This window comes from Ailuropoda melanoleuca, chromosome 7 (genome assembly GCF_002007445.2).
Source record: "Ailuropoda melanoleuca isolate Jingjing chromosome 7, ASM200744v2, whole genome shotgun sequence".
Taxonomy (NCBI): domain Eukaryota; kingdom Metazoa; phylum Chordata; class Mammalia; order Carnivora; family Ursidae; genus Ailuropoda; species Ailuropoda melanoleuca.
Window position 1 is genome coordinate 39,730,130 of NC_048224.1, and position 24,290 is coordinate 39,754,419.

Sequence of the window (24,290 nt, forward strand, 5' to 3'; positions counted from 1 at the left end):
AGCCCCACATCAGGCTCCTCCGCTATGAGCCTGCTTCTTCCTCTCCCACTCCCCCTGCTTGTGTTCCCTCTCTCGCTGGCTGTCTCTATCTCTGTCAAGTAAATAAATAAAATCTTTTAAAAAAAATAAAATAAATAAAAAAATAAAATAAAAAAATATTTTATTTTTTTAAGTAATGTCTACACCCAATGTAGGGCTCAACCCCAAGATCGAAGAGTCGCATGCTCTACCGACTGAGCCAGTCAGCTGCCCCCAAAATTAGATTTTTTTAATGCACAAAATAGCATTTTCATCATCTGTTCATAAAAGCAATGCAGGTAAATTATGGACTTTTTTAAAAAATACATTTTGAGGAGTAAACAGTCTTTATTAGGCTCAGATCAGGAGTCTGAGAGTCTTGAGGACCTCTGTGTATTTGTTAATTTTCTTCTCAATGTTCTTTTAGGACTGTTTTCACTAGCCTTGCAAGCTGTTCTTCCCTCAGGTAATGGATCTTGGCCTTCTTCCTCTTTTGGGGGGTGGCTGTCACTGCCTGGTTCTTCAGCCAGCCTCCGAGCCAGGTGACGGGTTCAGGCAAACTTTCCTGTAGGCTACCAACGTACAACCTTGAGGGCAGCAGGAACAACCCTTTGCTTCTTCTTGTCATAGGGCCGTGGGGCCCATCGAACACCTTGAGGTATTTAGGGCAGCCTGACCTCACACCTTCATAAAGAATGGCTAGGGGCACAGAAGTGGGAGTAGGCACTGGCTGTCAATCATCCTCCTGCAGAAGAAGGTCAGGTACTTTCACTTCTTTCTGTAGAAATTGCCAGAAATGCTGATGACTTCACAGCACATGACCATTATCTCCTGGCCCCGTGGTACCTGTTTGGCCACAATGGCTATCAGGTGCCCTGGGAGATGCCTGGGTCATTGAGCACCAGAACCTGCCCTCTGCCATCTTCTGTGGTCTCCTGGGAAAGTGGAATGTTTTAATATAAAAAAAAATTGTAAGGAAGAAAAGAAAGATTTGGCATAAACATGAAAATCAATTTATCCAAAGTCACAGAAGTGCCCTCTCACACAGGATCCCACTCTTTGCGTTGGCAGAAGCACCCTGTAATCTAAACACCCAGCCCATGATCAGGCCCATCCAGACTCAGGAAATGTTTCTCCATTTCTCTTGCCCCACATTCTTGAAACAAGAGGCAGCAGCTTCCAAATGCCCTGAAGTTTTCTCACTCTATCGCTGCTGACATAAGAGGCAGATACTTCAAACTATAGGAAGGATTGAAAACTGAAAGTATATAAAAAAGAGAGAAGACAGATTAATTAACTTATTAAATCTCTTCTCTGGGATGGCACGAATGTAACAGATTCCAGCACGATGAAGTACCATTTCCCCCAGTGCTGAGTGTCCATATTCTGTTTTTCTTCATGTTTTATCCAATTCATGGCTCTAAAGGTACTCACAAGTTTGCACAGTTTTTGCAACAATTGCTCATGACAGTTGAGAACAATTTTGCAACATTAACAGTTCACATGACTTTTAAGTTTACAAATATAGACGTCTAGATCTAATGAAGATGGAGCATAATGCCAGGTCTCTATGCTAGCAACAAAATGAATATTAAAGGCTAGAATCGTGAACAGTTTTATTTTATTTAATAAGATTTAATCAAATCTTTAAAAATTAAAAGTCACCTTTAAGTGATTTTGACTTAAAATATTGATATTGATGAATTATAATTTGAATTTTACTCTTAATTTTAACAGATTTTGAATATTTTAGAAAACAACTTATCGAAGATATACTAAAATAATAGAGGATTTTCATTTTAATTGTGATCTACTGTTTTGATAAAATATATTCACATTTCGTACCCTGCGAACACAATTAAAATAGATTTTTAATCCTACAGGATTAAATCTGGTCCACCACCTGTTTTTGTTTTGTAAATAAAGTTTTATTGGAACACAGCTACGCTGCTCATCACTTACATGTTGTCTGTGGCTGCTTTCAGATAACAGTGACAGAGCTGGGAGTTTTCACAGAAACCACATGGCCCACAACACGTAACATTTTTACTAAGTTTGCCAACCTCTGCTTTGGATGATTACTGCCTGGGGAATACAAATTATGTGAAAATCTTTAATATGTCAACATGTTGTTGCTGAGATAAATTTTAAAAATTTATGGAATATCTATATATATATAAATTATAAATTATGAATGTCTTTACTTTATTACTTATCTAAACATCGCTGGCTTCTCAACAGAACACCCAGACATGTGTCATAATTGGTAAAGTCATCTTTTTTTTTTTTTTTTAAAGATTTTATTTATTTATTTCAGAGATAGAGACAGCCAGCAAGAGAGGGAGCACAAGCAGGGGAATGGGAGAGGAAGAAGCAGGCTCATAGCGGAAGAGCCTGATGTGGGGCTCGATCCCATAACGCCGGGATCACGCGCTGAGCCGAAGGCAGACGCTTAACCGCTATGCCACCCAGGCGCCCCTGGTAAAGTCATCTTTAATAGCCTGCCAACTTTCAGCTGTGTAAAGTCAGTTCTTTTCACATATTTTTCAATTTTGTATTTAGGAAGGTATGTTTTTCAATACGAGCTATATTTATTCTTGCCCTGGGCTCTGCAAATATAAGGGGTAGGCCTGCCAGCGTGTGTTCTGAAACATGCCCACATTCTGCCATATTGAAGGCTGAGCCTGGCTGCTGGAGCTTAGGAGATGGACCCTTGTGCCTTTGATGGGAGTTTTTACGGAGGGCACGATCCTAGGACATTAACACACCCACCCTGTGCCCTGCTCCAGGTTGGGTGGCCACTAAGACATTTGGACAGACTCAGTGCCCGGAAGGACTCTTCCTCTGCGATTGACCAGATGGGACCAGCTTTGACCCTAGAAGCCCATGTGAGTTTCCAGGCCAGGTGTGTGGGAGGCTCTGGCATGGGGAAGATCTCCTGAGGAGATGAATGGCTCTCCCACCCACACAGGCAGCCCTGCATTTCCTCCGACCGCTGTGGTCTTCTGGCCACTGCCCAAGCTCTTCTCTGCCTGCCCAGCAGAGCCTACACGCCAGCAAGGGCTCTTGGTGTCTGTAGTGGCTGCATAGCTCAGAATGTGAGGCTGATGCTTAGGGCCCATCTGTCTCTGCTCCTGGGAGAGGCAACCATTCCCAAAATGTTGGCAAACTTTTCCTTAACCATGGGGTTAGCAAATAAGAATGTAGGATGCTCAGTTAGATTTGAATTTCAGAAAAAACGGCAAATGCTCTTTCAGTATCAGTATATCCCATGCAATAATACTGTGTATTATAAGTATGTCCCATGTGTCACTTCTCAGACAAGGCGTTGAAGAACTGGGACATGTAAGAGTCATTGCTCTTCTGCCCCTGAGGAGACCTTACAGGTTATGTGTTTTAGATGACAAGCTGGAAGATGGTTGCCCAGCTCAAAGAAATGAACTTTTATCCATAGTTGGAAAGTCGAGAATTCTTAGGGTTTATCTGTTACCACAGCATCAGCTAGGCCTTCCTGAGTATTATATCATTCAAGATGCTGCCCAGGTGTCACTCTGGCTCCTTCCTCTTCCATTGTGCTCCTCTAATCTTTTATGAACCCCTCTCTTACAATGCTTTTTTAGATTTTTTAAAAGTTTTTTTATTTGAGAAAGAGGAAGAGAGAGAGAGCACAAGCAGGAGGAGGGGCAGAGGGAGAGGGAGAAGCAGACTCCCCCGCTGAGCAGGGAGCCCCGACTTGGGGCTCCATCCCAGGACCCTGGGATCATGACCTGAGCCAAAGGCAGACGCTTCGCCGACTGAGCCACCCAGGCGCCCCACTTTCAATGCTTAATAAATGCCTGCTCAGTTATCTCTCTCCCTCTCACCAGGGCACACGAGCCTTGCCTTACTGGACTTTGTGACCACAGGACCTCACATAGGAAGTACTTTGGAGTGTGCTGGATGAACAAATGGCCGATAATCTCCCAACGTTAGAGCCAGGAGTTATCTTCAAATTCGCCTTGGTATCACGAAGGACGGTACCTCTTTAGGTTTTATCTCCATTATTCCTTAAATAAAGGACTGCCTCTCTTTAAATAGGTCTGCAATCTTGGGAAATTTAATTACATGTAGCGGTGTTATTTATATAGTGACTGGTAATCAGAAGAGCAAGAGATTGCGGGTGACGACATTCATTCTTAGTCACAAATTAAAAGAGAAACATGACAACGACATTTCCACTGGGAGAGAAAAGGTCACCTGGCATGCCGAAGCCCTAACTGCAAAGCTGTTCTCATCATCTCTACTTTGTGGGGATGTCATTACTACGGATGCAGAAAGGCTGGGATCATTTGTTTATGTCCCTAAATACTTATACCTTCTAGATCTGGGGTTCTCAACCAGGAAGTGGGAAGGGTGCACGCATCTCAGAATCTCAGAATGGGGGAAAACAACAAATATTTTGATTCTACTTTAAAGACTCGTTTTTAACACAGAATACAGAGATTCAAGGGTGACATTCTAGGCTGTTAGGCACGGGGTGACTATGGAACGGAAAGCAGTGAAAGCAAGCTGGAGAACCGAGGTGGCGCTCAGTACCCATTTGTTAGCCAAAGGGTGTTATTTGCGTGTTATGTTTGGTGCCATCTGTGCTACGGTTCCCACTGCAAACACAAAGTAAGTATTCTTTGCTGTAAGGGGAGTGGAGGTTTTTATTTTCAAGCAAGTTCTGATTTGCAGTTCTTATGATGTGGCCAAAAAAAAAAAAAAAAAAAAAAAGAGGGGGTTTTGATGCGTATAGAGAGATAAAGACACAGAGGTAATTCTATTTGCAGGTTTGCCTGTGAAGGGGAAGATGAGAAATAGAAGGGTAAGCAAAGGAGCTTTGGGAGTTTTATTTCCTCATTTTTAAGATTGGAGAAACTTGAGAGCATTTTAAGGAGGAAAATTCAGTGCATCAGATGAAGGGGAAGAAGCAGGAGAGAATGGACGATGGGGACAGATAACTGGGCTGTGGAGAGAGCAAGATCTCTGGGGAGGTGGGAGGGACAAGATACTGACCAGAAGAGGGAAAGGGGATAAAAGGGACAAAGACTCCATGTGACTGCATTAAGTTTGAGAATCCCTGGCAGGTTACTGGGGACTGCAGGGCACCATGGTAATCAGGGGGTAGGTAGGAAACTGGATTTATTTGGGTATTTTTATGAATATCTGAGTGCCAATACTAAATTTGTGTAAATTTCTGCAGTTTCATACTGAAGTTTGTGGGTGGCCAAAGAAAGTCACTTGGCTAAATTTAGAAACTATTATCTTACTTTGGGGTGAGGCTAACATTTTCAAACTTTTCAAAAAAGGCTAACTTGCAATTGAGTTTGTTTTGTTTGGAATATAGAATTGAAGCCCTGAAGACATTGAATCTGAGATATAAAGGCTCAAATACCAACTGTGTTTGTTCCTTTAAGCATTTGTTTTATAAAAAATCCATTTGTAGATTATTCAAGTTGATATTAGAACGTCTTTTCATTTTCTCATCTTCACGATGTTCTAAAAGACAAGAATTTTGAAACTGGTTTCCAAGAAAAACAAATTCCAACCTCATTCTAGTCCAGCTGCAGGATAAACTCAGGCTAACTTTTCCTTGTGTGTGGGGAGGTAGACCCTAATTTCCTTTGTGAAACTTGGTGGGGGGGAGGGGGCAGAATTCTTCCTTCCTCATACTCAGTCTTTGCCAGAAAAAGCCTCAAGAAGGACTTAAGTGATGCAACTTTGAGTTAGTTGCATAAGAAAACATTTAGAGGGGCGCCTGGGTGGCACAGCGGTTAAGCGTCTGCCTTAGACTCAGGGCGTGATCCCGGCGTTATGGGATCGAGCCCCACATCAGGCTCCTCTGCTATGAGCCTGCTTCTTCCTCTCCCACTCCCCCTGCTTGTGTTCCCTCTCTCGCTGGCTGTCTCTATCTCTGTCAAATAAATAAAAATAAAATCTTTAAAAAAAGAAAACATTTAGAATAGCCGGTCAGTCGGAGGATTTAGGGATAAAGTCGTTGCCTGTTTATCATAAAGAGAACGGATTTTGTACAGCATTGTATCATTTCCCTCAATGTCCGCGGCCGAGCTGTTGGGTCTGCACCTCTGGCTGCGTAAACCGAGCCCGGGCAGGCTGTGCCGTCCACAGAAGACGGAAGGCTCGTCACGGCACACACCCAGGGCTCACACTGATACCACCTTGCTGAGATGAAAAACACACATTTTTTAAACACCAAAATACATTTGTTCTCAAAAATTGCCATTGTTTTGTTTTTAGCTGTGATGTTTATATTAGTATAGACCTTCTAATTATCCTAAAGGGAGGGTAAGGGAATGAGACTGGTAAGTTTATCAAAGAGTCGAGAAAAACTGCTCTAAATACCAGAGGTAGTGCTGAGAAGGAACATGGGTGGAGGGATAAGGAATAGCTGTCCGGGGAGGCTTCTCTTCCAATTCCTGGCTGAAGTCGAGGGCGTATCTGGTTCCATGAGGAGGGTGACTTCAGGATAAGAAACATTTTGGTGTGAAGGCATTTTAGATTCCAGGCTTTGGGTCTGAGGTAGATAGGCAGGGTTTCCCTTGTCCACCAGACCCTTTCATGCCCACTTGAGATCATCAATTCCACATGACTCCCCAGACCTTTTGTGGATTGCCTGGTGTCAGAGTAGGAACATGAAGCTTCCTCTAGCTTTATGCAAATTTCCATCATTTTCTGGCCAAACCAATGTTTACCTGACAACGTCTCTAATAGGATGGTATAATACGAGAACCCCCCCCCCCAGTTTAAGACATTGTTGACTTCTTCCAAACACCTAGCTAAGACAAAGAGCTCTATGGCAGAGACAAAGGAACAATGTTTCTCCCCAACTAGATTTTCTAGCTCCACCCTTGTATCAGGACTACATCCTTAGGATCTTAGGGAAAGAGGAAATATCTGTTCACTAGAGGTAAATGTAGAACTTCCTGGATCATTTCTTGGACTGTTGGATGACTGTTCAGTAATAGATAACTTTGGATAACATTTATTATATTGCAGGCATTAACCTAAGTATTTTATATATAGTCACTCATTAATGCCTCACAACAACTATATGAAAAAGTATTATCATCATCTTTTTTCTTTTCTTTTTAAAGTAAGCTCTATGCCCAACGTGGGGTTTGAACTCATGACTCAGAGATCAGGAGTTGCATGCTCTACCAACTGAGTCAGCTGGGCACCTCTATCATCCTCATTTTATAGAAAGGCAACCAAAGCTTCAAGTGCCATGGACTGAATTTGTCCCCCCAGATTCATATGTTGAAGCCCTAACCTCCAAATGTGATGGTATTTGGAGACATGGCCTTTAAAGAGTAATTAAGGTTAAATGAGGTCGTAAGTGTGGGGCCCTAACCCAGTAGGACTGGTGTCCTTCTTACAGGAATAAGAGGAAAAGACATCAGGGATACATGGACACAGAGCGAAGGCCCTGTGAGGACAGGCCATCTGCAAGCCAAGAGGCCTCAGGAGAAACTAAATGTGCTGACAACTTGGTCTTGGACTTCCAGCCTCCACAACTGTAAGAAAATAAATAAATTTCTGTTGTTTAAACCACCTAGTCTAGGGCGCCTAGGTGGCTCAGTCGGTTAAGCATCCGACTCTTTTGATTTCGGCTCAGGTCATGAATCTCAGGGTTGTGAGATCGAGCCCCGTGTCTGGCTCTGCGCTAGAACCTGCTTAAGATTCTCTCTCTCCTTCTGTCCCTCCTCCCCCCAAACAAAATGTTAAACGACCCAGTCTAAGGCATTTTGTGTGGCAGCTAGCTAACTAATACACCAAGACACTGAGATATTTGCCCAGGACCACACAGCTCCTAATGGTAGAGCTAAGATTTTGAACAGTAGTCTGGCTTCAGAAATCATACTCTCAACCTTCTTCTGTCTTTACCAATGAGTTAAAGCCAAACTCCCCAACAGAAGCATAACGTAAGCCAAAAATTTGAGCCTCATGTGTAATTCACAACTTCCTAGGAGTCTCATTTTAAAAAACAGATGAAGTTAATTTTAGTAATGTATTTTATTTAACCCAACATACCGACATATTATCTCAGCATGTAACCAATATGAAGTTATCAATGAGATATTTAACACTCTCTTTTGTACCAAGTCTTCAAAATCAAGGGCTTATTTTATACTTACAGAGCATCTCAATTTGGACTAGCCACATTTCAAGTGCGCAATAAGCCACACGTGGCTAGCGGCTACTACCATACTGGTCGGTGCAGGTGTTAAGCACTTTCATGGCTCTCCACTGCCCAAGAGATAAAGCCAAGACTCCACCCATGTTTCTAGCTTCAGCTGATGCCCGTCCTAGCTTCACCCTTTTTAAGCTCCTTAAATTGGCAATACTTAAACGTTCGCCTTCCATTCATATCAAGCTGCTTTTCGGCATGGCATCTTTGTTCATGCCCTCCCCATTGTCTGGAGGCCCTTCCTCTCATTCATCTGGCCTCCTCCCCCCCATTGGATGATACCCCACTCAGATCTCCCCTCCTCCAGGAAGCCTTTCCTATAGCCCACAGCAAATTGGATACCTCTTCTACGTGTTCCCTCATAACACTTCATCCTAATTCATCTTGACATTTAGCTCCTTTTGTTATACTTATTTGCATATGTGTCTGTCTCCCCGATTACACTGTGAGCTCAATAGCAGAGGAGGTACTTTATTCATCTCTGCATCCAGCAGAGAATCTGACATGTAGCAGGCTCCAGTAAACATGTGTGGAGTTAAACTGAACTTAGTACCCATGCTTCGGTACACAGGCTTCTTCATCCTGGTAAACCAGAATGTTCCCCAAAGCATAAGGAAACCAGGCACAGTTCTCTTGCAGGGGAAATATGGGTGGGCACTAGAGCTACCAAGGGGTCAATGTGTATGGGGGGGGTGCAGTTAAGGTTTCTGTAGTCTCCATCAGACCCCTTAAATAAACATAAATTAAAATCAAATTTTTTAGGCAAAAGCAGTGTCAAAAGTTGACTCTCCAAATATCACCGACACACCCGTTGAGAAGACAAAGCTAGTTTATTGCTTACCTCAGTAAGCTTGGAAAAAGCTTAGGCAGTGTCTCAGATGGTCTCAGATGGGGGAAGTAAGGTCAGAATTAAGTGGAAGTTTGATTTAAGATAGGTTTTTCAAAGAAAGGGTGGGAGGGCGATCTTAAGTAGGATTGTGTAAAAGTCACAATTTCACAGTCCAGGATTGGTGGAAATAGCAAGGTAAGGATTGTTAAGGGGAGGGACTCAAGGGATCGGCACAAATTATTGCTTTCCACTGGATACTTGATGAGTACTTCTGTAAGATCTTATATGAAAAATGAAACCATTTACCTACACAGGAGACTCCAGGAAAAATAAAGTCACCCTAATGAAGACAGAAGAATAGCAAAGCCGTGCTAATGAAGACAAAGGACTCTCACTAAACTGACTTAGCAGGATTCTGGCTACCATCGGGCTTGCGAGGACAAACCCAAGGATGAGACCTACTCAAGAAAAGACCTTAAGAGAATCTGACTAAAGTTTGGTCAAGAGGAGAGTCTTTGTCGATGGGGGGAGCATCCCAGGGTTCCCTTGGCTTGCCCTTCCTGGCATGGAACCATTGTTTCGCAAGCCAGGGCAAACGTGATAGGGTCCCAGTACTCTCACTGTGCCACCTGCGGATGACCCTCTGTCCCAAGGGGGCGCCAAGTGGAAGAAGAAAGCCTCCACCTCTTGACCACACTAAGACTTAGCCTCAGCAGTGGATGGCTGTGGGCAGGATGGGGAAGGTATTGTTCTGCTACTGAGGGATGTTTTTGCTTTCAGCAGCGTGGGAGCTGGGAGGGGAGAAAGAGCTATTTTGGTTCAAATTCCACAAACTCACCTTTTTTAATCAAGTTTTCTTACCTAGATGCTCTTCAGTAAATGTTTCCTTATGTGCTGCTGTATGCCTTTAGGACCATTTCCAGAGTCCTTCATTTTTTTTTTTTTTCTTCCAGCCCTCACAGTCAGTGGAGTTCCTCATGCCATCACGCCAGAAGTCAACCTTCAGAACTATTTAAGATCCAGGGCTGGTGAAGTTGCTCAGAGAGACTCAGGATGAAGGACAATATATATTAGATTCTTTTTTTTTTTTTTAAGATTTTAAAAATTTATTTGAGAGAGAGAGAGAGAGTGCACGAGAGAGAGCATGAGGGGAGAGGCAGAAGGAGAGGTAGGGGCAGACTCCCCGCTGAGCAGGGAGCCCACTGCAGGGCTCAATCCTGCATTGGACCCCGGCACCATGACCTGAGCCGAAGGCAGATGCTTAACCAACTGAGCCCCCCAGGCGCCCCAGCATATATTAGATTCTAAGTGGCGATTTTATTTATGCAAGGAAAGTATCTAAAACTTTGAAATAATGCATAATTGATGATTATGTGATTAATAATCCTATAAATTAGAGGTTAACTTGTGGAATTACCATTAAGGGTGTGATTTAAAAAAACATATATCCAATAGAGAAGAGAACCCCAAGTGTTATGGTTTAATTGCCTGAAGATTAACTGGTTTTATATCTAAATTAGAAATCTCACTTCAGAATTCCCTCCCCCACTGATGACATGAAACATCATTCTGCACAGCTTGTCATCCTGCCAGCTCCTTCATTAATGAGTTAAATAAAACCTTAACTCATGTCCACATTTTTATATAAGAATTATGTTTTTAAGAATTTTACTTTCAAACCTCTACAGTCTCAATTCTGATTTTTTTTTTTTCTACACAAATAACACAGACCCCAGTCAGTAAGATTAAGGAATAGTTTTTCTGAGACTCTGCCTCCTAAGGTTCTGAAGATTCTCTTAGCAGGGTCATGAGCGCCTAGGGAAAGATGTTTATGGGCTGAATTATGCCCCCTCCCCTCGCCCACCAAATATGTTACAGTCCTAACCCCCAGCACCTCAGAATATGACTGTATTTGCAGACAGGGCCTTTAAAGAGGTAATTCAGGTAAAAGGAGGTTAGACGGGTATGCCCTAATCCAATATGACTGGTGTGCTTAAAAGGAAATTAGGACACACACACATACACAGAACTGTGAGGACACAGAAGGCGGCCATCTACAAGTCAAGGGGAAAAGAAACCCAAACCACTGAAACCTTCATCTCAGACATCTAGTTTCTGGAGCTTTGAGGGAATAAATTTCTGCTGTTTAAGCCAGCCAGTTTGTGGCACTTCGTTATGGCAGCTCTAGCAAACTAATACATTGTGCAGGGGAATATTTTGGCTTCCTTGGGATTGACCATATGTAGGAAATTCCATGCTTTGGGGGGACATCATGGAAGGAGTTATGGCTACCCCAAAAATATACAGGTCAGAAGCAACAGTTTCTGTAAGGGTAGGGGTCTGCAAATACATATATTATGAAAGAGAGTTGGGCTGTTGGGAGTTTGTCACCAAATTCCCAAAGCCCTGAAGTAGAGAGTAGATCTTTTTGTAGGTTGAGGCAGGGCTCCCACTTCCTTCTTTGAGTATCCACCCTGCTTTCTGTATATTTCATTGATCAGCTAGCAGCTTGGTTTAGATAAGGTGTGGTCTATAATAACCAGTTTGCTGTCCACAAAGTCACCAGAAACACCAGGGCTCTATCCATAATGGTCTTAACAGTTTTACTTCAGGAGTGGAGGATGGGGACTGCCAAAGGAAAGAATTTAGGGCTGGTTCCATCATAAACTCCTACCAACTGCAAAGAAATGGCAAGTCTTTCTTTATTCAATAGATAATCTACTGTATACTGTTCTCTGCGTGGGTGCTTTGCTTAAGGAAAAACTGCTACTTACTTAAACAGGGGTTATTAGAGTTCTATAATCTCTTTAATCTTCATAGCTTTATTTGCTATGAATTCAGGGTAATTAATCTAAAAGTGAGCGAACCTGACATACATCAAGCAATTAATTCTGTAGCTCTTTTTGAAAAAGGAAAAAAACCCTGGAAGCCAGTTTTGGAAATACAGATACTATGCCCATTTTGGAAAATCTGACACTGATAGCCACTGCTCTTGGATCATACTGAGAGATGTTTAAAAACACTAGATATCCATAAATCAGGCAGATTCTTTTGAACTAGCTTTTAAGCCAGTATCACGCTACAAAAAAGGCACCCCAGTGCTTTACACTTTACAATGTTCGATGGCGTGGCTAGAGTAACTTTTTCAATCCTAAACCTTTTTTTTTTTTTCCGAAATAAGCTTTTATTCCTACCTAAATAATTTTATTTCTCTCGTATTTGTTGTTTTTGTCATGAAGGAAATCCTTAAGATAAACAAGGTAATCAAAGTAGACAGCTATGATTAATATACCAAATAACAAATTTTTAGGGGGATCAAAACAATTGAAAAGCAGGTTCTTTGAAAATACTTCTGGTGAGATGGATGAAAAAAAAAAAGGCACAACCAAAAAAAAAAAGAGATTGAAAAATGACTTTAATTGGGGGGCATAGGTGGCTCAGTGAGTTAATCTGATTTCGGCTCAGGTCATGATCTCAGGGTCCTGAGATCAAGCTGCACATTGGGCTCTGTGCTGGGTGTGGAACCTGCTTGGCATTCTCTCTCCCTCTGTCACTTTCTCCCTCTAGAAAAAAAAAAAAAATTCTCTCTCTCCCTCTTTAAAAAAAAAGGACTATAATTACCAACTAGGTAGAGATTTAAAAATATTATAAACAACTTTTTACCAATCATTTAAAAAGTATTACATAAAATGATTTAATAGTTAATAATCTTCCAAGTAGAAGCAGAGTGAGTAGGGAAAACCCTGAATATGAACTGCACAAGTTAGGTGACAGCAACATAAGCTTCTTGTAAGAGTCTACTTTCACAAATGTTTGGAATTTTCCATAAAAGCACAGGCTTAAAAACAACAACAAACAAACAAAAAAACCCAAACCCAAGGTAAACAAAGTTTTGGAGGACAGAAAATAATCATTTCAAAAACAGGCAATTAAACAGAAAGAATCATGGGGCGCCTGGGTGGCACAGCGGTTAAGCGTCTGCCTTCGGCTCAGGGCGTGATCCGGGCGTTATGGGATCGAGCCCCACATCAGGTTCCTCCGCTAAGAGCCTGCTTCTTCCTCTCCCACTCCCCCTGCTTGTGTCCCCTGTGTCGCTGGCTATCTCTGTCTCTGTTGAAAAAATAAATAAAATATTTAAAAAAAAATAAAAAATTAAACAGAAAGAATCAAGTGTTTATCTTGTCTTTCCTATAGAAACTGTACCTCAGAGTAACCAAATAGTTGATAAGGGATGTTTCCCTTATTATATAAAAGCAATAAAAATAATATGTGCAAAAGGCATGATAGAACTTTGGGATTTTGTTATCCTTAAAAATTAATGGATTTACGTAATAGTGATCGATGGTTACTACCATTAGGACACATTAAGTGTCCAATGCCATCTATGAAGCATTCTTAGCTCCTCGCTTCACCCCCAAAAAAGGAAGGTGTCAGGAAGGAGGTAAGGAAAGTAGCAGCTTCTGATTTAGAGAACTGGAGGTGGGGAGGCATATTAAGGAAATAACATCGCGGGGACATACATACTCAGCGAAATCCAGACTTTGAATTTTTAGAGAAAATAGCTCAGTTCCTTCAACAAATAAGTTGTAAGGGAACAACAAAACGATGGAATGGAAAGCTATCTATGGAAAGACTTTATCACCAACTACAACATACGGACTTAACATACTGAAATGTTTACAGATGAAATCATAGGACTGGGATTTGTTTCAAAATCATCCAAAGAATGGGATGAAGAACAGATGCAACAAGATTGGTCACTAGTTGCAGTGGGTCTTAGGTATGTGGAGTTCACGCCACTAATTAGTATATATTTAAGAATCTTAATGACAAGAAGTTTTGCTAAGCCTTCTGTATAGTCTCTCCTCTCAGGATGCTAGTTAGCTAGGGGTCTTTCTGGCTTTTCTTGATGGAAATATATTAAGGGATTAGGTATCAAATAGCCCACACAATCAGGCTTATAGTTGCAAAAACACAACTACTAATGAAATCTTCTCTGAATGAGTTGGGTGTAAAACTGTTCAAAAAAAGTAAAATTTACTTGAAAATAGTTTGTAGTGGTTTTGTTCTGGGTAAGATTTTTCCTATAGGTATGCCATGCTCAGAGAAATGTCATACATATGTCAGAAACCCAGTTCATGGTATCTTGAGTACTTTATAACAAGGTCTTACTTACTGGGTAGAATAATCAGCTGATTTAAGAAGCAAGGAGAAGTTTATACCTCCTTGCTCAATTATAATCATTTTTCAAAATCCTTTTAATTGAAGTATAACATACAGATAGATGTACAAATCCTAAGTGTACACGCTCAATGAATAATCAGAAAGTAAACTCTCCTGGATAACTGGTACAAAGGTTAAGAAACAAAACCTTAACCACACACCAGAACCTCTCATACCCTCAATTACCTCCTTTCCAAAGGTAACCACTATCCTGTTTTTGAACATGATGTAAATAGAATTATACATTATATATTCTTTTGTGTGCAAAACATTACATCTGAGATTCATGTAGCTTTATATTCTTTGCATAACTATAAAGTATTCCATTAAATAAATTATCATTATGAAATCTATCTCTAATAGTGCCTGTTGTCCTAAAGTTTACTTTAATTAATATAACACCAGCTTTCATTTGATTACAGACAATCTCTTAACAGGGTCTGCGTGGAACATCAGAGTTATTAACTTTTCCTGGTCAACTATACTTTATGCTAGCACAGCTGGAAGTTCTCCATCTAAACCCAATGGCTTACAAATGCAGGATTCCAACAAAATTGTTAGAATTTTATCATTCAGCATAAATTTTGGTTTTTTTTAAAGATTTTATTTATTTATTTGACAGAGACAGCCAGCGAGAGAGGGAACACAAGCAGGGGGAGTGGGAGAGGAAGAAGCAGGCTCCCAGCGGAAGAGCCTGATGTGGGGCTCGATCCCAGAACACTGCGCCACCCTGGCGCCCCTCAGCATAAATTGTTTTGTTAGAAACATACAGTGACGAATTTCCAGAAGTTGAAATAGGACAACAGAAAAAAATTGATGATCCAGGAACGATCAAATTGTAAAGAGTGGAGTTTAACGCTTTGAACTATTTCCAAGTTCAATTATTTAAGTCTCAGCTCCATCAACAAATGTTGGTCATTAAAAATTGGACACAGCTTGTTTGACAGTGTCCTCTTATTTCTTCAATGTCCTTTAAGTAGTGGTATGTCTTAGAAATGGTCACTGCTCTGAAATGGCTCATTTCTAAAAGTGAAGAGTAGATAATTATTGCAGTGTACGTGCTCCTACGTATTCGGAATCAGCTATAGGATAGCTTTAGCCATATGTATTCTGACTAGAATTGCCTAGAGAGGGCTCATGCTTCATTTTGGGGGCTTCCTTTTGAAGGCAAGAGTTCAAAGTGATTTAGTTTATGGATTTAGGCTGACATTCTACACTACATCTATACACTTATATCTAAAAGGTAAGGCAATCATGTCCTTAACTCTTTATCTTTCTCGGCACCTAACTCAACTGCTGGTATAATCAGTACTTGGTGAGCTGAAAGAATCATCTTTACTAAATAGTGCTAGAGGCTGAATTGTGTCCCCCTCAAATCCTTGTGTTGAAATCCTAAACCCCAGTATCTCAGAATGTGATTATATTTGGAGACAGGGTCTTTAAATAGGTAATTAAGGTAAAATGAGGTCAGATGGGTGGTCCTAATGCAATTATGACTGGTGTCCCTATAAAAAGAGAGATTAGGGGGTGCCTGGGTGGCTCAGTTAAGCGTCTGCCTTCGGCCCAGGGCGTGACTCCAGAGTCCTGGGATTGAGCCCCGCATTGGGCTCCGCTGGGAGCCTGCTTCTTCCTCTCCCACTCCCCATGCTTGTGTTCCCTCTCTCTCTGGCTGTCTCTGTCAAATAAATAAAATTAAAAAAAAAAAAAGAGAGATTAGGACAAAGAAACAGAGAGGAAAGACTGTGTCGAGGCATAGGGAGAGGAGGGCCATCTATAAGCCAAGGAAAGTGGTCTCAGGACACCTTGATCTTGGACTTTTAGTCTCTTGAGCTGTGAGAAAATAAATTTCTGTTATTTAAGCCACCTAATCTGTGGAACTTTGTTATATGAGCCCTTGCAAACGAATATGAATAGCAACTACACTTTTGAAGAGTTCTCAAATTTGCAACTTGAAATTATATTTTTAGCTTAAATTTTTCAGAAGTAGTTATGCATTTTTTACCCTTTAGCAAAAACACCCCCAGCACTAACCAATGTCTTCAAATTGGTTTTGGTAGTGTTCAGAAGAGTATATAAGTACCTCAGTTCTGTTTACAGACCTTCAAGATCACAATCTTCATAACAGTTGGTAGGACAGAACCCCTAAGGGCAATGCTGGGTACTGGGTAATACCAAGGAGTCCTGGGTTCTAGTCCAGGCTCTGCGATTAACTATCATGTAGCCTTAGGCCAGTCACTTCCTTCTCTACACTGCTGATCTTTAAAAAGTGGAGACGGAACTAAGTGGTTTCCTAGATCCATTTATTTCAAACCTGAATGACTCAGTGATGGTTAGAAGCCCTCTGCTATGTAAAAAAGCACTTCAGGAAGGAAGTTTAAGGAAAAAACCTCATTTGGTCATAGTTACTTCATCTTTTCCCGATAAAAATGCACCTTACATTGAAAAAAAAAAGTAATTCCATTTATGGACACAATAGATTTTACATGTTAGCCAGCAAAGATCAATAGTGGTTACCTAATTTTCTATTCCATTCAAAATAAATTCCTACTTCCAAAAGATCCTAAGCAAAAGATTAAAATAAACACCGACAATCCAATAACTCTTTGAAGAACTTAAAAATATAACTTTTGTCTAAGGAAAAGCAATATCTGGCAGCTGGTAACTCTGTTACCTTTTAATTAAAAAGAACACTAATGTGGTCTGAGATCACACCTCATTTTTCAAATTTACCTGTACACTGGTAAGCCAAAAACTGAACTGGAAAAAGTGTTCTGACTCTTGTCAGGCAATTGCATTTATATGAAGAGTGTGTGTAGGTGGGGTGGGGAGAGACAGATACACAGAAAGGGAGAGAGAGAACTCAGTGTGTCAATGTGTACTTGTACTAAAGGGAGAAGGCCATAGAAGTTGCATTGTAGAACGATTAGAAAAGCACTTTGCTTCTCAAAATAAAATCATTCCTTAATTAAAAGAGGGGATTAGAAGACTTAGGGCTTTATCAGTTTTTAAAGTACGAATATGTGCTTGCTATTCCCTCTATGACAAGTTTAGATGGATGGCTATGAAAAAGAAAAGAAAGTATGACATCATTAGAATTACAGGTAAGACAAGAAGAAACCCAAAGTACAGACACAAGAACACAGAAAATTTTTAAGAGAGTACAGATGTCATGACATTTATTAAAAGGCATGCTACAACGCTATACTTGTTAGGAAAAAAGATTAGAGATTATCAAGTAATAGTCAGCAAATATACAAACTGAAAGAAAATGGAATATACTGTAGAGTACAGAAGCTTGAATTAACCATGCACTACGCATTTAGAAAATATGTTTTTTAATATTTTATCTTCTCTTTGCATTTATAACATAATTCACTTAAACAATCACAGAATCCTTTTCTTCCAACACCACAAACTGTGTTACAAATGAAAGCTGGTACTGCTGCTTATCAAAATATACAAGACAATTGATGTTTTATATAAAACCACTTTATATGTTAACTTGTTCCCAAAAACCTTTTTTTTTTCTTTTTTGGCCTGGTTAAAAAAAATGTTGTTACAAATATTTACAGCATTTTCTTCTTTTAGATGAACATTCTTATAAACTGAAAAAGGGAATTTTATGAACAGACCACATAAAAACACAAGACAATGTCAGAGGCTCCTAGCTGTGCTATTTTTGTTTTTCTTAGATACAGTACTGAAAATGCCCATCAAACCCTTGTCATCCTAATCCATTCTGTTCACATTTATACTCCCATTTTCTCTAAGTAGTCTATTCACCAACAGGAAATAGAAAGTAAAGGCCGCTTTGCACTGGGTCTTCTTTCAGAAAGGAGCTTGGGAAAAAATGCTTAATGAGAGGAGTTAAAACCAGAATAGTTAAGTCTTTGGTCAGAGCAATGAGGTGACATTTTGATGCAAAACTCTGCTTGGTCAGCAATCTATAATTACTACTTTCTGGACGTGGGATGAATTTTTAAAAGATCTGGGTAACAATGGTAAGGGGGGGAAAGGCCAGAACATTTTTTTTTTAAATGACATCAAAAATATCTATTTAAATATTTGTTAATACAGCTACTACATAGATTCAAAAACTGAAAACAACACAACAACAAAATGTTTACAGTGCTGACTTAAGCTTGCTTGCTATAAGCAGCTTTCCATCATGACTATTATCACCAAGGTCACTGGACCAGACAAATATCCCTGTTCTCTGGAACATATGCCTCAGGTTACAAAAACTAAAATGACTACCACAAAGATGTAGAGCAGCTCATTTTTGGACCTGCACAATGCTACAGAATGAATATTATGTAATAAAGGCAAAAGTGTAACTGAGACTTCATTTATACAGTTACAATTCTTTGCTTGTATGAATAGTTCGTGGGATAACATTCTCTTAAAACTATATAGTACATATATCCTGAAAACCAGAATACTGATACTACCTTAGTCTCAAATAGGAAGAAAAGGTCAATTAAGACTACTGAAGAAGGCACATAAACTTTGGTCCTGTTTTGTTTTCCTCCCTCTATAAAGCCCCCCAAAATTTTTACTAATTTTCTAATTTTTAAACCATTCATAACTGTTAGAATCTGCTGTGAAAAAAGACTGCAAATAGTCTTATAGATAACACAGCTCTTTTGAAGGACAGCTGAGTTCTATTTTCTTTAAAGGAAAACTTTTGTGCAATCTAAACTGTGTTTCTTTTAGCACAATAGTAGAATATTTTTTAAGTCTGGCAGTTTTATTCTTGTTAACAAGTGATCAAGACAAAGGAAAGGCTAAGAAAAATGCTTTTACGCATAGTCATGCTGTCTTTTTGGTTTTAAAAATAGCAGTACACATTGGTTTTCGAAGAGCTAGACTGATAATTTGGCAAACTTAGGGTTTTTAAGTGAGTCATTGGAGGGAAAACACATACTTTTGAGTTTGTCATCTTTTACCCAAAAATATTTAGTGGGAACAGAAATTACATAATAATATATTCACTACATAAATTTCACTGCCTAATGACATGGAAGCTTTGAAAAGTTTGTATGAAAATGAACAGAGACATTTATGAGAGTTAACTTTTTATCTTCTGAAGAAGAACCAATGATCACCATCTTAGGTGGAGCCAAAGAAGGCATTGCTTCTATAAGGAATGAAGCAGGCAGAAATTCTGTCTCTAAATATTGTGAGATCCGCAACTTTTAACAACAGAATCAGAAACATTACTATAAATAACCAATTACCGAGTCTTAAAAGAATTTATGGCATTCTATAGGAGCTATTGGGAATTCTGATACTCTCCAGTAAGTTGTTGATTAAGATACGAAGATACTGGGTCATTTTTTCTATTTGTATCTCACACAAAACACATTTTACTGCTATGCAAGTTACTTAAATCTCAAAGTAAAACTTTTTGGCATAAATTTCTACTGCTGAACGTGTACTGCTATTTTTTGAAGACCTGAATATATATACTTTGTGTAAAAGTCAAAACACTTCCAAAAGTGGTAAGACAATACTACTCCTTAAAATAAAGTAAATAAACTTAAAAATAGGATACTATGACAGCTCAACAGCAGAAATAAACATTGCTCAGAAGATACTGAATAAACGCATGCCCAAACAAAAGTACAAAGATCTAGTTTTTCCACTACCTGATATTTTTAAATGTTTCTACAGAAACTATGCCAAAACAAATACCATAGACCTCTATAATTCAAACAGCAAATAACCCAATATGGACAATATCCACGCACTACAGCTAATTTCACACACAAATTGATGATTTCAAGCATACTCTTTTAGATAAGAATATCTCACTTTTCCAAATCTTAATTTGATTTTGTCAATAAATTAAAATGTATGTACTGTGCATATGTATGTACAACATTAGAAGAGTGCATGTATGTATAAATATTTACCTACACACACACACACACACACACACACACACTCCCTGAAAAGGATTCAAATGTTCTCGCTCAGATTTAAAGGCCATTCCCTACTTCAAAATTACATTCAATGCTATTATGATCTCCCTTCTGCTACATTGACACTGAATGTTAGGAGAATCATGAATTAAATCACACAGTAATTCCTAACTCAAAACAAACAATCCAATTTAATGTGTCACTGACAATTATAATAGTGCCTGTATGCTAGGAAAAAAGAAGCAAATTTTGGGAGATTTCTCAAAAAGAAAAATTTTGTTTTTCCTCCTCCCCCCTTACTTAAGTGTTTTATTAAAAACACATTAAGTGAAAAAACAAAAACTATATAAATGATTATACCTATCTATTCAGTCAATGCTGAAGTGGATTCATTTGAAAGGTTTCAATTTAGTGTCCTCCTTCCTATTCTATCTACCAACTACCTATTGCTCAGTGTTGAGTGAATTCTGCTTTTTAATAATCTATAGTATCTTCTGTAGTCTCCATTTTTTTGTAAAAATCTTCCAACATTCAAACTAATGGCTGGAATATAGCAAAGAAACTGAGATATTCTTTTTAAAGGTGAGATGAGCTACTCTAAGGATCTGAAAAGCTGTAAAAGGGACGGACAAAAATGACCCCTTTGACAAATTCTGCTTTTAAAAAACCCAATCAAGCACTGAAAAAAATAATTAACAAATGCAAAGTTTCTCATTAAAAAGAAATAATTTTACATTACAGAATCACTGAAGCAACATTAAAACGTATTCTTATACTCAACCACAGAGAGGGACAAAGTATGAAAAAGGACCCCACCTTGTCATACTCCATGTATATGGGCACTCGGTAATGAAGTTATATTAACAAAGAAAAGCAACTCACTTGAGTACTGAGAAAAACCAAGTAATCCTGAGACAAATTCTAATGAGTGATAAAGGTTAGGCAAGATCCAGAAATTGAGATTGCATTTTATAGTCCCAAACTGGTATGCTCTGTCAATGACTGCACGACCACCATTGGTCACAATGTGAAGAGGCCTACAGGTGTGCACTGAGTCATTCCCCAAATCATTCACCCTTCCCCACCCCATCTCTGCACCAAAGCACCAAAAATTTGAATAAAAACTATTACTTATTGAAAACCACTTAAAATTGCAATGAAAAAACTTTAAAATCCTTACCAAAACAGGGAAAGAGAAAACAAAATGCTCACCAAGCCCACGATATAGCTTTCAAGATACTTAGATAAAATTCTAACCTATTGTATCATAAGCACATAATAAGGCACATAATAAGAAATTAAGTAAATACACAGTAATTCTGAATAAGTATTAGAGATTATAGTGGTACAAAAAACCCTTGAGATTAATTTTTTTTCTAAAAGAAGACCTTACCAAAAATAACTTTTAAAAAATCTGTCAAACCATATGATAGACCTGAATATTTTCCTTAAGACTGTAAACTTTTTTTCTGAAAACAATTATAAAAAAGTAGTTTATAAGTAGGATTATTTTTCTTTTTAAATTTTCCAAGATCATGTCATTTTGAAATTTAAACCATGATTTTTCCTAATAAAACTAATAATTATTTTGACACCTTACTAGATCTTGGATTCTATTTAATTTCCTCAGGGACGATTGAGACACATCATTTCTCCAAATAGTATTAAAAAATTAAAGATATGTATTATTCAAAGGAGTGTCTTGCAGTGAAAAAAAGAAACCATTGAAGGAAAACATGCACGTTTATAAATTTTCTTCCAATACAACCCAATTTGTTTATGTATACCTATCAATATATGCCAAATAATTAATATAATTTATAAGTGAACATAATTTTCTACAGGGGTTGAACTTCTGGATCATAAAGTTAAAAACTTGGTTGTAGGTAATTTTAAAAGTCTATATGTTTAAATTTTTCCGAAGTACAAAGGAGGATTTTAGAAATGTATAAGGCTGATCTGGACCCAAACTAAAAGAAAGTCTGTCCTCTTGAAATATAATTTAATATAGGGAATTAAATTATTGAAAAAAAATTCTTTTCCTCATTTTTTTTTTTCCTGAAGGTTATTTTCATAGAAACGATGGTACAGAGGAAAAGCAAACCTTTGATCACATACTGGCAAGGGGGGAAAAAAATGGAAAAAAAGAACATCCCTTGATTTTCTGAATATACTTGAATATCAAACCAGAGTTACTTTTGAGAAAGAGGCAGAATTGGTCTTGAGCTGCTTCAGTCTATGTCTGAAGGTTTTACTGAAATCATGGTCCAGTCTTAGGAGAAAAATTCACAGAAAAATCAGATTGTAGATTTTGAGAAGGAAACTCTGAGGTGGTGATTTTCTCCAAGGTCATGGTTATGAAGCTCAATGAGGGCCTGGATTGCTTCTTCCACGGATCCCAACTGAATGAGTGCCATTTTGCGATCTTTCCTGAAAATAAAGTAAGAAATAAAAAGTATATAGAATTAATTTTGCCTACAATTCTCCCCAACCAAGACTTCATTAAACTACTTAAAAAATTTGCATACCACATTAAATAATGTTAATGTATTTCTTGAAAGCATGGACTTACTGAAAGAATTTAAAAGCCTTCACTGAACATCCCGCTTCTGTGAAAAGGTTCTTCAGATCATCCACTGTAACAGAAGGGCTGTGAAAACACCACAGAGAGTGTCAACTATCTTAGCCCCATTCTCACATGAACCAAAGATTAACTGTTGCAACTGTCAAATCTCCAAAGTATCTCACATTTCAAAGACAATAAAGCCATACAATGAAAACGCGATTTGGAAATGCCCTGAAAGATGTTCAAGGCTGACACACACATGTCCTCAAACAATGTAATTTGGTCTCAAATCTTTTGCATAAGATATGAGCAGGTATATAAAAAACAAGAAAATCTATCTACATTTCTTTGAAAGGGATAATTATCCATATCACTGACTTCAGTAATTAACTCCAGTATTTCTGAAACTACTTTTAATATTACCAAAGTTACTTCCCAGCTCTGACTTGTTGGCTATCGACCACCAGAGTTCTACATTTTCAATGGCTTTGAGGGTAATTCTGAATACATCCATGTGGCAGCCAGGCTCTAAGATGGTCCCCTATTATTACTGCCTCCCAGTATTCAGGCCTTTAGATACTGCTCTCCCATAATGAACAGATATTCTCTGTAACCTTTAGGGTACTGTAGAAATGACATGTTTGACTTCTAAGGCTGAGAGACATTGCAATTCCCACCCTGCCCTCCTTGAATCATTAGCTTTGGAAGAAACCAGCTACTATTTCATGGGGACGCTCAAGCAACCACATGGAGAAGACCACGTGGCAAGGAGCTGAGGCTGCCTGTCAGCAACAAGGCATGTAAGTAAGGTAACTACTTGGGAAGTGGATCCTCTAGCCTGTCAAGCCTTCAAACTTATGAAAGACTCTTAGTCAAAACCCCCCAGCTAAGCCATTTCTGGATTCCTGACTCACCGTAACAGTATGAGATAAAAAACATTTACTATTTTGTTAAGCTGTTAAGTTTTGGGGTGATCTGTTATGTAGCAGCAGAGAACTAACACAGTGGCCTATCACATGAGGGTCAACTGACTAAATCATTCTAACATAGCAGTTGTCCTATTTCATTAATTTCTTACGAGATGATTTAATTGCCATAATGTCTTAAGACTGTATTTCATCTCTACTACTGGTGTAGTAGAACAATGACTAGTTCTGCAGGGAAACAGATCTGCACTCACATTCTATTTCTCATTCATTGGTATATGACTGAGTAAGGTACTTAACCTGAGACTCAGTTTCACTGATAAATGAAACTAATGACTTTACTTCAAAGGTTACTATGCATGAATTGACAGAGACAGAACAGTGGTTACCAGGGACTGGGGTGTAGAGGGAAACGGGGAATCACTGTTTAATGCATACAGAGTTTTAGTTTGGGATAATGACAAGAATCTGCAGATGGACAAATGTGACGGCTGTACAGCAGAATGCACTTAATGTGAATGTACACTGAACAGCACATTCAAAAATGGTTAAAATGATAAATTTATGTTAT

The 24,290-nt window shown here is 38.9% G+C and overlaps 1 protein-coding gene and 1 pseudogene across 12 annotated transcripts in view; both read right to left on the reverse strand.

Moving 5' to 3' along the window:
* Positions 1–257: 257 nt before the first annotated feature.
* On the reverse strand, positions 258–8,340 carry LOC109490658 (annotated as a pseudogene).
* Positions 8,341–17,618: 9,278 nt separating this feature from the next.
* Positions 17,619–24,290, reverse strand: part of PTBP3 (polypyrimidine tract binding protein 3) — a 131,290-nt gene continuing 124,618 nt past the window's right edge. For all 12 annotated transcript variants that reach the window (XM_034664290.1, XM_034664284.1, XM_034664289.1 and 9 more), the window contains 2 exons: positions 22,800–22,877; positions 17,619–22,657 (listed from right to left, as the gene is read on the reverse strand). In XM_034664290.1, the coding sequence (XP_034520181.1) occupies positions 22,525–22,657; positions 22,800–22,877 (211 nt within the window). In that variant the 3' untranslated portion in view covers positions 17,619–22,524. The remainder of the gene's footprint in view (positions 22,658–22,799; positions 22,878–24,290) is intronic.